The following is a 14,094-nucleotide window of genomic DNA, read 5'->3' as shown; positions in this document are numbered from 1 at the left end:
TTTCTTATCAATACTGATCTGCTGTATGATTTCTGGTGTATGAATTCAGTTGACTGCTTAGGTTGCAATTTTGGTCAAAAGTTTTCACAACTGTCCTGAATTTTGCTCTACCTAACAGAAGGTAGATTTCCTGTGGAGCGTCATTCCCAAAGTGCTTGAACATTTGACAGGGTTTCAATCTCTTTCAGCCTGGAACATCTGGTGGGCAACTAATCTCTTTGTGTCTGAGACATCTGGATTTCTTTAATCTCTTCAGGCCTGTCATCAGCCCTGCTGAATGAAACCTGGTGAAACCATCATTTATTTGATCACATTTCTCACATTCCTCAGTAAATACTCTGACTTACCCTGACTGTACTAATGAAGGCATCAAAGTCTGCTTCTTCCAGAGCAATATCGATAGGCAAAGGTAAGCGTTTATATCTGGAAAACAGCACGCATCACAGGGTATTAATCCAGTCAGTGCACTCTGGCTAATGTTGTGTTTTGACTAGAAAATAGTTACATTTAATCATGTTTTAAAGCAGGGCTGTAGTAATACCCGCCCTCCTGTATGGATCAGAGGCATGGCCGATGTACAGAAGACACCTCAAGTCGCTAGAGATTTATCACCAATGATGTCTCCGCAAGATCCTGCAAATCCCCTGGGAGGACAGGCGCACCAACATCAGTGTCAACTTCCCCAGCATTGAAGCACTGACCACACTCAATTAGCTTCGCTGGGCAGGCCACATAGTTCGCATGGCAGACATGAGACTCCCTAAGCAAATGCTTTATACGGAGCTCTTTCACGGCAAATGAGCCAAAGGTGGGCAGCGGAAACATTACAAGGACATCCTCAAAGCCTCCCTGATAAAGTGCGACATCCCCACTGACACCTGAGAGTCCCTGGCCGAAGACCGCCCTAGGTGGAGAAAGTGCATCCGGGAGGACGTTGAGCTCTTCGAATCTTAACGCTGCGAGCGTGAAGAGGTCAGGCGCAGGCAGAGGAAGGAGTGTGCGGTAAATCCGTCCCACCATCCCTTTCCCCCGATGAATGTCTGTCCCACCTGTAACAGGTTCTGTGGCTCTCATATTGGACTGTTCAGCCACCAAAGAACTCACTTTAGGAGTGGAAGCAAGTCTTCCTCGATTCCGAGGGATTGCCTATGATGATGATGATGACTTTGACTGTTATTATGTAAGCAAAGTGGCTGCCATTTTGTACACAGCAAGGTCCTAAATGCAGCAAGGAGATGAATGATCAATCAATATGTTTTTAATAATGTTGGTTAAAAGAGGCATGTTGGCTGAGCCACTGGGAGAACCCGCTACTCTTTTTGAAATGTCCTGGGATCTTTGCCATCCACCTGAACCAGTGAAACAAGTAATATGAGCCTTGGTTTAACGCCGCATTCAAAATATGGCACCTTTCACAATGCAGGACTCCCCGCATGGAGGGTCAGCAGAGTTTATGTACTCAAGTCTTGGAATGGAGCTTGAACCCACCACTTTTCGTCTCCGAGGCGAGAGTGCCAGCAATTGGGACAAACTGACATGAGCATAATTTGCATGGTTGAGAATAAAAGTGTAATCAGTGCCAGGCAACGCTGTGACTCATGCATGTGAAAACACTTTGTTTTATGAAATGTCGATATGGTGGTATAATATTACCTGGAAGTCCTTTGCAAGGCACTGGGGAAAGGGAGGAGGTTGCAGTTACGGGTTTGCAAAACAGGGTGAGGTGAATCAGTCCGAACAGTGGGGCCTAGTTTGTGAGATAAAAATCTCTCAAGCCAAATAGTGAACAAGGAATTCTCAACAGTAATTGGCTGTAAAGCGCTTTGGGATGTTCAAGGGTCATGAAAGGTGAAAGGCAAGATATCTGTGCTCCTCAAGTTCTGCCCTCTTGAGCATCCCTGATTATAACAGCTCAACCATCAGTGGTCGTGATGGTTGCCTGGGCCCTAAGCTCTGGAAATCCCTCCCTAAGCCTCTCCGCCTCTCTTCCTCTCTTTCCTCTTTTAAGGTACTCCTTAAAACCTACCTCTTTTGACCAAGCTTTTGGTCATCTGCGGTAATTTCTTCTTATGTAGCTCAGTGTCAAATTTATCTGTTTTGTCTTATAACACTGCTGTGAAGCATCTTGGAACATTTTACTATGTTAAAGGTGCTATATAAATAAAAGTTGTTGTTGTTGTCATATATAGAAACATAGAAAATAAGTGCAGGAGTAGGCCATTCGGCCCTTCGAGCCTGCACCACCATTCAATATGATCATTGCTGATCCTGCAACTTCAGTACCCCATTCCTGCTTTCTCTCCATACCCCTTGATCCCTTTAGCCATAAGGGCCACATCTAACTCCCTTTTGAATATATCGAATGAACTGGCCTGAACAACTTTCTGTGGTAGAGAATTCCACAGGTTCACAATTCTCTGAGTGAAGAAATTTCTCCTCATCACGGTCCTAAATGGCTAACCCTTATCCTTAGACTGTGTCCCCTGGTTCTGGACTTCCCCAACATCGGGAACATTCTTCCTGCATCTAACCTGTCCAATCCCGTCAGAATGTTATATGTTTCTATGAGATCCCCTCTCATTCTTCTAAATTCCAGTGAATATAAGCCTAGTCGATCCAGTCTTTCCTCATATGTCAGTCCAGCCATCCCGGGAATCAGTCTGGTGAACCTTCGCTGCACTCTCTCAATAGCAAGAATGCCCTCCTCAGATTAGGATTAGTTGTTTCCCTCCTTTCACATTCACAACACAGTTAAGGGAAAAACGGTTCCACTTTATTTCAACACTGTTTTGAGCATTCATTTGAGAAGAGACATACTAAAATGAATGAATGGAGACATTTGCTGTATCCACAGGGCCAGAATGCCTACCAGACACACGCTCAGAAGGGAGTGGGAGAAGATAGTCGTGGTGGTCAATGCCAGGAATCAAGCCCCAAGGACCTGGATTCAGTGCCATAAGAAGTTCAATGACCTTACATGAGTGATCAAGGTCAGTGAATGCATCTTCAAAAGCCATATCCTACTATTGTACCACCAGCCTCAGCCACTGCTCAATGCGCCACACCCCCATCACTCACCTCCCAACAATTTCTATCAATCAGGAATCATACCTAACATTCCTAGCTGCACCTCACCCTTATAGACTTGGAACTGCTGCAAGCCTCATACACTTCCAGCTATTCAGCCACATCACCCAAATAGATTGCACCACATGCACTGACACACTTCCCTCTCTCTTGCAGGACAAAGTGATGCACAACCAGAGGCAGCAGGAGCTAACCAATGGGGGACAGGCACTCCTGCATCTCCTAACCAACATGGAGGAGACTGAGCTGGCCATTGCTGAGGCCATGACCAGTGGCGGGACTCAAACTATCGAAGATGATGGTATCCTCATACCTAATCCTTCTTTTCACGTCCCACTTCCCCTCCATCCCACAATCTCTTCTGATTTACAAGCTGATGATGGTGTAAGCATGCACCTCCTGCTTCCCCTCCTCTCCTATTACAACTTTACCCTTGTGCCTTTCTCCTTTCAGATATCCAGGAACTGCAACTTGGCCAGGCAGTGATGGACGAGCAGGAAGATAGTGAAGGTGAAGACACACTGTCACTCGATTTCACACTCACAGCCACAGGCTCAGATATTGACACTGTGAATAATTTAGAGGTTAGCACAGAGCCAGGATCTGCATGCGGTGAGACACCAGGCACCAGTGGCCTGCAGCCAGGCCAGGGGACGAGGATAGCGCAAGTGCCAGCTCGCCGGAGGGTGAGGTCACACACGAGTTCCACTGCAGAGGATTCAGATGAGCATTTCGATGGGGCAGGCTATAGAAGAAGGCTGATGGGTATGCACAATGAAATGATTGGTGCATTGACAGGCCTGCCAGAAAGCTGTGTGCAGGCGCATGGAGTCGCCTGGCATTAACTTGGCACAGAGCTTTGCACAGAGCTTGGAGCCCATCCTTTCCAGCATGGAAGTGGTGGCCAACACCATTAACACACGTGTGGATCCAACCACGATGCAGCGTCTGATGTCCAATGTCTCAGCTTCCATTGCAGCACAAGCAGCAGCCACGCAACAGCTGAATGCTGCAGTGGAAGCTCAGACTGCTGGATTCCAATGTTCAAATAGGCTTGCAGGGTGACACTGCAGTCCAGCAATCTGCCCGCCAACAGATTACTAGATTGCTGAGGCACCAGCCCATGGGCCTGGCAGTGACTCAGTGCTGCACAAACCTGCTATTGTCTCTCAGGATGCCAGCATTCGTCCTCCCACCACTGCCACTCCACCACTTCCGTGCTGAAAGATGGGCTCCAAGATCTGTGCAAAGCCCCTGCTATTGCCTGTCAGCCAGCCAGCCTAGACTGCTGCCGCCCAAGCCAAGATAACGCAGTCCGCAGCCAGGCCTTCTAGGCCCAGAGCTGCTCAAGGTGGTCCTCCAAGGCCATCGGCAGTCTCCTTTACTGAAGGTCAGCCTTCCACCAGCCATGCTGCAGCCACTGGGGAAGCACTATGTAGGAGCACTAGGCAGGCAAAGGCACATGGAAGATAGGCGCTAAGGGAATGCACAAGGATGATTAGTTGGTGTTTGTATGCAATATGGCATAATTTGATTTATAAATTTGGTTTGAAATATTTATTTTATGGAGGCTTTTATTTTTGTATTATGGACAAGTGGGTGCTGTGATAGAAGCACGGTAAGGTGCTGGTGAATGGGGAATTGGGGTTGCGGTTACCAGTATCGCACTTGGATGAGGTCTTCATGGTCAGCCCGGCCAGAATGGCACTGTATAGGATGTCTCATACATTCCTCTTCCTCCTCCTCTTCCTCTTCTTCCTCCTCCTCCTCAGCTGCTCGCTGTGTATCTGGATGTGCCCTCATGGTGGCGAGTTTGTACATCACGCAGCAGACCACCACGAATCTTGACACCTGCTCTGCCGAGTAGTGCAGGGCTCCTCCAGAGCAGTTTAGGCAGCTGAAGTGTTGTTTCAGCACTTCAATGGTCTTCTCTATCACATTGCATGTGGCAGCATAGCTTTCATTGTATGTACGCTGCCCACGTGTGCATGAGTTGCGCACCAGTGTCATGAGCCATGTCATCAACGGATAGCCCTTGTCGACCAGTAGCCAACCTTTGGTTTGACTTAAATCCAGATGGCACAGCGGACTGCTGCAGAATGAAGGCATCATAACTGCTGCCAGCATACCAGGAATTGACTTGAATGATCCGGTGCCTTCGATCATACACCAGTTGGATGTTGAGGGAATGGAATCTCTTTCTGTTCCAGTACATGGCTGAGTCTACTTGCGGCACCTGCAATGCGATATGCATGCAATGCGATATTCGTTACTAAAGACTGGCTAGGTGATGCAGCGGCCGACAAGCGACGGGCTCACCTCCTGACCAGCTGCGGGCCAAAGACTTATGCGGTCATGAAGGACTTACTGACACCCAAAAAGCTGTCGGACAAAAGCTTTGAAGAGCTCAGCAAATTAATCGGGGAGCACCTCAAACCGGCGAGCAGCATACACATGGCTCGACACAGATTCTACACCCACCGACGTCATGAAGGACAGAGTATACCGGACTTTGTAGCGGACCTCCGGCATTTGGCCCACATCTAAGTTCACAGATGCCTGCAGGGGGGAGATGCAAAGGGACTTCTTCATCGAGGGTATCGGTCATGCAGGAATTTTTCGCAAATTAATTGAGACCAAGGACTTGACCTTGGAAGCGGCAGCGTTGTTAGCTCAAACTTTCATGGCGGGGGAGGAAGTGACAAAAATGATTTACGCGCGCAATTCTGCCTCTAACGCGGCGATGGATCAGGCAGTCAACATCATAAATGCTACTCAGAGCCCTGCAGGCAGGCAGGGGCAGTCCGACATTTACCAGACAGCAATAGATCCCAGAGCAGGATCTCAACAGAGACAATGGCAAGCTGAACGGACGTTAACGCCATCACAGTGGACAATGCGGCCCGGGATGGGGCCATTGACACCCACTAATAGGGTACTTAAGAGCAGTCAAAGGGACAGTTAGCGCAGAATTCCTGGCCATAGTCCCTTTGTCCCCAACAATGGAAACTTTAACTCATGATGGAGGTGTGGGGGAAAACACTCAGCCAGATCTTGCAGATTCCAAAATTTTGTCTGCAGAAACTGCAATCTCAGTGGCCATTTAGTTCGAATGTGTAGAAAACCTGCAACCAGACTGATATATGAGACAGAGGGACCAGAAGAGGGTTCTGTGAGGCAGGATGACTTTTGGGGCAAATCGATGGACGCTGAGGTGCAGCGGGTCCATGCGGCGAATATTCACAGTTCATACACCAAATCGCCACCAATGATGATGAGGGTTTTGTTGAACGGTATCCCAGTACACATGGAGCTGAACACTGGGGCCTGCCAGTCACTCATGGACGTTCAACAATTCGAGAAGCTATGGCCACTCAAAGCCAGTATACCCAAATTAGAACGTAGTTAGACACAATTACGGACTTATACCAAGGAAATCATTCCGGTGCTAGGCAGTGCAATGTTGGCTGTCACACACAATGGGTTAGTGAACCGGCTGCCACTCTGGATTGTCCCGGGCAATGGTCCCGCACTGTTGGGGAGGAGCTGGTTAGCCGAGATGAACTGGAAATGGGGGGATGTTCACGCAATGTCCTCGGTGGAGCGAAGTTCGTGCTCACAAGTCCTACAGCAATTCGAGTCACTACTTCAACTGGGCATCGGGACTTTCAAAGGCACTAAAGTAGTGATACCCATCACCCCGGATGCCAGGCCAGTGCACCACAAAGCCAGAGCGATACCGTATGTGATGCGGAAAAAAATTGAGAGCGAATTGGACCGGCTGTTGCGAGAGGGCATCATCTCGCTTATTCAATTCAGCGACTGGGCGAGCCCCATCGTTCCCATTGTAAAAGTGGATGGCTCTGTCAGGATCTGTGGCGACTACAAGACCACCATCAATCGGGTGTCCCTATAAGACCAATACCCGCTCCCAAAAGCGGAGGACCTCTTCACCACGCTGGCAGGCAGCATGCTGTTCACCAAGTTGGACCTCACTTCAGCCTATATGACCCAGGAACTGGCCGACGAATCCAAACTACTGACCACCATCACCACGCACAAGGGACGGTTTGCATATAAGAGGTGCCCGTTTGGCATTCGATCAGCGGCCACGATTTTTCAAACATAACATGGAAAGCCTACTTAAATCCATTCCAAAACAGAGGCGATTCGACGAGCACCCAGGCCCTGCAACACATCGGAGCTGCGTTCATTCCTGGGACTGTTGAACTATTTCGGGAACTTTCTGCTGAACTTGAGCACGTTGTTGGAGCCGCTACACATGCTCCTGTGTAAGGGTTACGATTGGTTTTGGGGGGATTATCAGGAACAGGCTTTTGATCAGGCGCGAAACCCACTTTGTTCAAACAAGTTGTTGACCCTGTACAACCCCTGTAAAAAAATTGGTTCTGACATGTGATGCATCATCCTATGGGGTTGGGTCCGTGTGGCAGCAGGGCAATGCTGAGGGTCAGCCACAACCTGTGGCTTATGCCTCCAGGTCGCTCTCTCAAGCAGAACGAGGATATGGGATGGTCGAGAAGGAAGCGCTTGCATGTGTCTATGGCGTAAAAGAAATGCATCAGTATCTCTTCGGTAGGAAGTTTGAATTAGAGACAGACCACAAGCCACTCACATCCCTGTTGTCAGACAGCAAGGTTGTCAATGCCAACGCATCAGCTCGCATACAGCAGTGGGCCCTCATGCTAGCTGCTTATGACTACTCCATCCGGCACTGGCCCGGCACTGAAAACTGCGCTGACGCACTCAGCAGGCTCCCACTGACCACCACTGAGGGGGCTGCAGAGCAAAGTGCTGAGATAGTCATGGCTGTCGATGCCTTTGACAGTGCAGGCTCCCCATCACAGCCTGCCAGATCAAAATCTGGACAAAAAGAGATTCCCTCCTATCCTTGATAAAGAAATGTGTCCTGACTGGGGATTGGGCGCCCGCACACGGAGCATGCCCTGAGGAGGTCAAACTGTTCCACAGATGGATGGATGAGCTCTCCATCCAAGCCAACTGCCTACTATGGGGCAGCCGGGTAGTCATCCCCAGAAGGGCAGGGAGGCATTCATCAGGGAACTCCACAATGAGCACCTAGGCATTGTGCTGATGAAGGCCATTGCCCGGTCACATGTTTGGTGGCCTGGAATTGATTCAGACCTGGAACACTGTGTTCGCAGGTGCATGACCTGTGCCCAGCTGGGTAATGCTCCCAGGGCGGCCCCGCTCAGCCCGTGGCCCTGGCCCACCAGGCCACGATCACGTATTCACGTTGATTATGCGGGCCCGTTCATGGGGAAGATGTTCCTCATTGTAGTTGATGCGCACTCGAAATGGATCGAGTGCATCATCCTGAATTCATGCATGTCATCCACCACCGTGGAAAGCCTACGTGCGATCTTTGCAACCCATGGCTTGCCGGATATCCTGGTTCGTGACAATGGCCCGTGTTTCACGAGCTATGAATTCCGGGAGTATATGTTGGGCAATGGCACCAACCATGTCAGGACTGCGCCGTTCAAGCCGGCCTCCAATGGCCAGGCGGAACGGGCAGTCGAAATCATTAAGCAAGGTATGCTCAGGATTCAAGGACCCTCCCTACAATGCCGCCTATCGCACCTCCTGCTGGCCTATAGATCCTGCCCGCACTCGCTCACGGGGGTCCCGCCAGCAGAGCTACTCATGAAACGGACACTCAAAACTCGGTTGTCCCTCATCCACCCAGTCCTGATCAACATAGTTGAGGGCAAGCGCAAGTCACAAAATGAGTACCATGACTAATTCAAGGGGGAGATGTATAGAAATAACTGATCCTGTATTCGTCCTCAATCACACCATGGGGCCCAAATGGCTTGAGGGTAGTGTAATTGGCAAAGAGGGGAATAGGATCACCATGGTAAAACTTAACAATGGCCAGATATGCCGAAAGCCTCTGGACCAAGTAAAAAAAAGGTTCAGCATGGACACAGAGGAACCTAAAGAAGACCATGAGATGGAGCTCACACTACCGCCAGCGAACGTGCAACAAGAGAATCAGAAGAATGCACAGTCCCTGAGGTCAGTCCGGACAGGCCGGAATCACCACAGATGACAGACACTCACGTCAGTGTCCAACAACCAGAGCCCCAACTGCGGCACTCCACGAGGGAGCGTAGACCACCTGAAAAACTGAACCTATGATCCCAGTAAGACTTTGGGGGGGGGAAGGTGATGTCATGTTTGTAACTACAATGTAACACCACTGTATTACTGTATACACTCAACTGAGATGCACACCTTGACCACAGGGGGTGAACTTGTGGGAGACACTCCTTATCTGATCACACAGGTATATAAAGGGAGGTCCCACGCAGGGTCATCACTTCTGGAGTCCAGAATAAAGAGCTAAGGTCACAGAGTGGCCTTGTCCCTGGAATATGCCTCGTGTGGTTTCATGCTGTAGAGTAAGGACTTTACAAAGTGATTCTCTGGGAATGACTGAATAGATAGAAATGGAACCAAGCAAGGGCAGTCCCACCCAGCTGGATGATGAAAGAGAGGCATTGGAAGATGCTGGTGTGGTCAACTGTGTCAAAGGCTGCAGACAGGTCGAGGAGGATGTGAAGGGATAGTTTATCATAGTCACAGTCACACAGGATGTCAATTGTGACTTTGATAAGGGCCGTTTCAATGCTGTGGCGGGACAAAACCTGATTGTAGGAGTTCAAACATGGAGCAGCGGAAAAAATGGGCACGGATTTGGGAAGCGACAACACGTTTGAGGACTTGGGAGGGGTAGAGTACCTGAGGAGAGGGGACCGTTAACAATATCAGCTGACATGGGGAAAAGGAAGTGAAGTTGGGTGATCAGCAGTTTGGTGGGAATCACAAACACTTTTCAAAATACAGATTAATAAAGCCACCTGAAGAACGGCATCGTAAAGATGTGGCATCTATAGACCTCTTCTGAGACACGAACATCTTCATTATTCTCAATTGTCTTCGGGAGAGCCACGGCAATAAATTGCTCTGTGTCATGGTATACAAAGTAAGTTTTGTTGCTCAAAGCAGCAAAATCCAGCAGCTAAATGTAACGAAAAAGGAAAGATTACTTGACCTTGTAGGGATTTTCTCAGCCTTCAGATCATACTTTCCTATAAAAGATAGAGCATGCTAACTTATTGCCTTCATTTGCATGGCATTATAAGAAGCATGTGACTGCTGTGCAGGTTGAGCTCAGCTCGTGTTACCACTAATTCTGTCTGCCGTGGCTCCCCAGCCTTTGCCTAACTCTGAGTCATCACCCGAGTTTTCTCCTCCAGAACAATAATGGTCATATAATGTTCCCATCTTTCAGAGCATTCTGAATCTCCTACGGTACAAGAGTAGATGTTACTACTTCTCTAACTACATGTGGTATTCCAGCCAGACCTCAGCCAGCAGTACATTAACTGACCCAGTGAACACAGGTTGCCCTGCCCACAAAGTATCAGATGTTTCACACCAGGTGTGGTTGTACATTCGTGCACACACTGCACACACTGTAATATTCCTTGCATCAGGTGTCGTTGCACATCCAGTAATCTTATGCCTCATGATCAGGATCGGTTTTCCTGTCTGGGGACCAGATCCTTTCCTTGATTAACAATCGGCCACATTGTGCCCCACTTCATCACAGTTGGAGCAGCTGTGATGTCTGCGACCAAACCTGGAGTCCTTTTCCATGCACTGCGGTCGTAAATCCTGCTGGGAGGAATCTGACCACCAACACAGATAGTGCTGTTGGCAGATACCTACTGTTCAGCCCAGAGAATTATCTTCATAGTTTACATTAGGGCTTAGACTGGCAGTAATTCTAAGCATACCCAGTTTTAAATTGAACCACCATCTGATTACTGGACTAATAATCCAGAGACGTGAGTTTAAATCCCACCATGGCAGTTGGAGAATTTTAATTCAGCTTAAAAAAAAATTCTGGAGATAAAAAGCTGGCAGTAAATGTGACCAGGGAAGGAAACCTGCCATTCTGACCTGGTCTGGCCTATATCTGACTGCAGTCCCACACCAATGTGTTTGACTCTTTATTGCCCTCTGAAGTGGCCTAGCCTAGCAAGCCACTCAGTTGTATCAAACTGCTATAAAGAATAACTGCAGCAGTTCAAGATGAAGGCCCACCACCACTTTCTCAAGGCAACTAGGGATGGATAATAAATACCGGCCTTGCCAGCAACTCCCACATCTCGTGAATTAATACAAAAATGAAAGCGGATTCAGATTCCAGAAGTGGTACAGTGACCATCACAGTATGGACCAAGTCAACATTTAGAAACTGTGGGGGAGAAATTCAGCTGCTTTGTGCCTCCCATTAGCGCCTGGGGGGGGGGGGCGGGGTGGTGCTAACGGAGCGCTCAGGCAGCAACCAAATAAAGGCAGTGTTGCGGGCCATCAAAGGACTTTGCATTTCATCCCACAGCATATCGCCGTTCTGCATTCCCCGATTCATTGGGGGCTGATGTTAACTTTACTGACCCGTCCCTTTGATAGTTGGAAGGCTCCTTCACCAAGGCTCACTGCCGATTACACAACACCTCCTTTTCGTTACCGCTTTAAACCTAACCACCCTCACCTACGCCATTAGCATCTGAGTTAGCATTGCCCTGCATTCTTTCCGTGCAGAGACTCAATTTCGCGGGTTACAACTTTTCAAAGTTAATGCCCCAACTAGAGCAATACTAAATTTCTGCATGATGGATCTACATGAGACAATTGATAGCACAGATTTTAAAAGCTGTATTTTACAGGTAAACAAGTAGTAAATAAACCTTTAGATAAATCAACATATCGAACAGATATCAGGTGTCATTTATAAAACTTTGGTCATTCACATACCTCTGTTTTAATGGTTAACTCCAGTTTTTCCACCTGATCTCTTGGAGTCAAATTGCAGAGATTTTCCTGCAGGTCGCAGTGATCACGTGGGGTGTAAGAAATAAAATCATCCTCTTGGTGAAACAAAATGACAGGCTCCTCTCTCAAGTTGAAGCAAATGATTTCCTTTGTAGTTTGTGGGTGTGGAAGCAGACATTTTAGATGAATGTCAAGGTTTGAATATTTCAAAAATATCCCACATAAAGAATTTTCAACAATAATATCTGGAGTTATCGGCAAAATAATTTTACATTCAATCTCCAGCATGTCAATGCTTATGTTTTATCCAGTAAAATAGGCATAAGCAGTCATTTGTCCATTCATAGAATCATGCAGCAAGAAGGAAGCCATTCAGCCCATTGTGCCTGTGCTGGATCTTTGAAAGAGATAGCACGGAGACATGGCTCCAGGGTGACCAAGGCTGGGACCTCAACATCCAGGGGTATTCAGCATTTAGGAAGGATAGACAGAAAGGAAAAGGAGGTGGGGTGGTGTTGCTGGTTAAAGAGGAAATTAATGCAATAGTAAGGATCGACATTAGCCTGGATGATGTGGAATCGGTATGGGTGGAGCTGCGGAATTCCAAAGGGCAGAAAACGCTAGTGGGAGTTGTGTACAGACCACCAAACAGTAGTAGTGAGGTTGGGGACAGCATCAAACAAGAAATAAGGGATGTGTGCAATAAAGGTACAACAATTATCATTGGCAACTTTAATCTACATATTGATTGGGCTAACCAAACTCGTAGCAATGCGGTGGAGGAGGATTTCCTGGAGTGTATTCGGGATGGTTTTCAAGACCAATATGTCGAGGAACCAACTAGAGAGCTGGCCATCCTAGACAGGGTGATGTGTAATGAGAAAGGACTAATTAGCAATCTTGTTGTGCGAGGCCCCTCGGGGAAGAGTGACCATGATATGGTAGAATTCGTTATTAAGATGGAGAGTGTCACAGTTAATTCGGAAACTAGGGTCCTGAACTTAAGGAAAGCTAACTTCGACGGTATGAGGTGTGAATTGGCTAGAACAGACTGGCAAAGGATACTAAAAGGGTTGACGGTGGATAAGCAATGGCAAACATTTAAAGATCACATGGATGAACTTCAGCAATTGTACATCCCTGTCTGGAGTAAAAATAAAATGGGGAAGGTGGCTCAACCATGGCTAACAAGGGAAATTAAGGATAGTGCTAAAGCCAAGGTAGAGGCATATAATTTGGCTAGAAAAAGCAACAAACCTGAGGACTGGGAGAAATTTAGAATTCAACAGAGGAAGACTAAGGGTTTAATTAAGAGGGGGAAAATAGAGTATGAGAGGAAGCTTGCAGGGAACATAAAAACTGACTGCAAAAGCTTCTATAAATATGTGAAGGGAAAAAGATTAGGGAAGACAAACATAGGTCCCTTGCAATCAGATTCAGGTGAATTTATCATGGGGAACAAAGAAATGGCAGACCAATTGAACAAATACTTTGGTTCTGTCTTCACAAGTGAAGACACAAATAACCTTCCGAATGTACTAGGGGACAATGGGTCTAGTGAGAAGGAGGAACTGAATGATATCCTTATTAGGAGGGAAATTGTGTTACGGAAATTGATGGGATTGAAGGCCGATAAATCCCCGGTGCCTGATTGTCTGCACCCCAGAGTACTTAAGGAAGTGGCCCTAGAAATAGTGGATGCATTGGTGATCATTTTCCAACAGTCTATCGACTCTGGATCAGTTCCTATGTACTGGAGGGTAGCTAATATAACACCACTTTTTAGAAAAGGAGGGAAAGAGAAATCGGGTAATTATAGACCGGTTAGCCTGACATCAGTAGTGGGGAAAATGTTGGAATCAATTATTAAAGATGAAATAGCAGCGCATTTGGAAAGCAGTGACAGGATCGGTCAAGTCAACATGGATTTATGAAAGGGAAATCAGGCTTGACGAATCTTCTGGAATTTTTTGAGGATGTAACGAGCAGAGTGGACAAGGGAGAACCAGTCGATGTGGTGTATTTGGACTTTCAAAAGGTTTTTGACAAGGTCCCGCACAAGAGATTGGTGTGCAAAATCAAAGCACATGGTATTGGGGGTAATGTACTGACATG

General features: G+C 47.5%; 1 protein-coding gene across 1 annotated transcript in view; it reads right to left on the bottom strand.

Moving 5' to 3' along the window:
- Positions 1 to 14,094, bottom strand: part of LOC139279789 (paladin-like) — a 192,402-nt gene that overhangs the window by 145,048 nt on the left and 33,260 nt on the right. Inside the window, exons 5-7 of the mRNA XM_070899046.1 lie at positions 11,962 to 12,126; positions 9,996 to 10,156; positions 348 to 423 (exon numbers count right to left, since the gene is read on the bottom strand). Of these exons, the coding sequence (XP_070755147.1) occupies positions 348 to 423; positions 9,996 to 10,156; positions 11,962 to 12,126 (402 nt within the window). The remainder of the gene's footprint in view (positions 1 to 347; positions 424 to 9,995; positions 10,157 to 11,961; positions 12,127 to 14,094) is intronic.

This window comes from Pristiophorus japonicus, chromosome 1 (assembly GCF_044704955.1).
Source record: "Pristiophorus japonicus isolate sPriJap1 chromosome 1, sPriJap1.hap1, whole genome shotgun sequence".
Lineage (NCBI taxonomy): Eukaryota > Metazoa > Chordata > Chondrichthyes > Pristiophoridae > Pristiophorus > Pristiophorus japonicus.
Note: the sequence above shows the minus strand (reverse complement) of the source record. Positions and strands in the feature narration are given on the sequence as shown.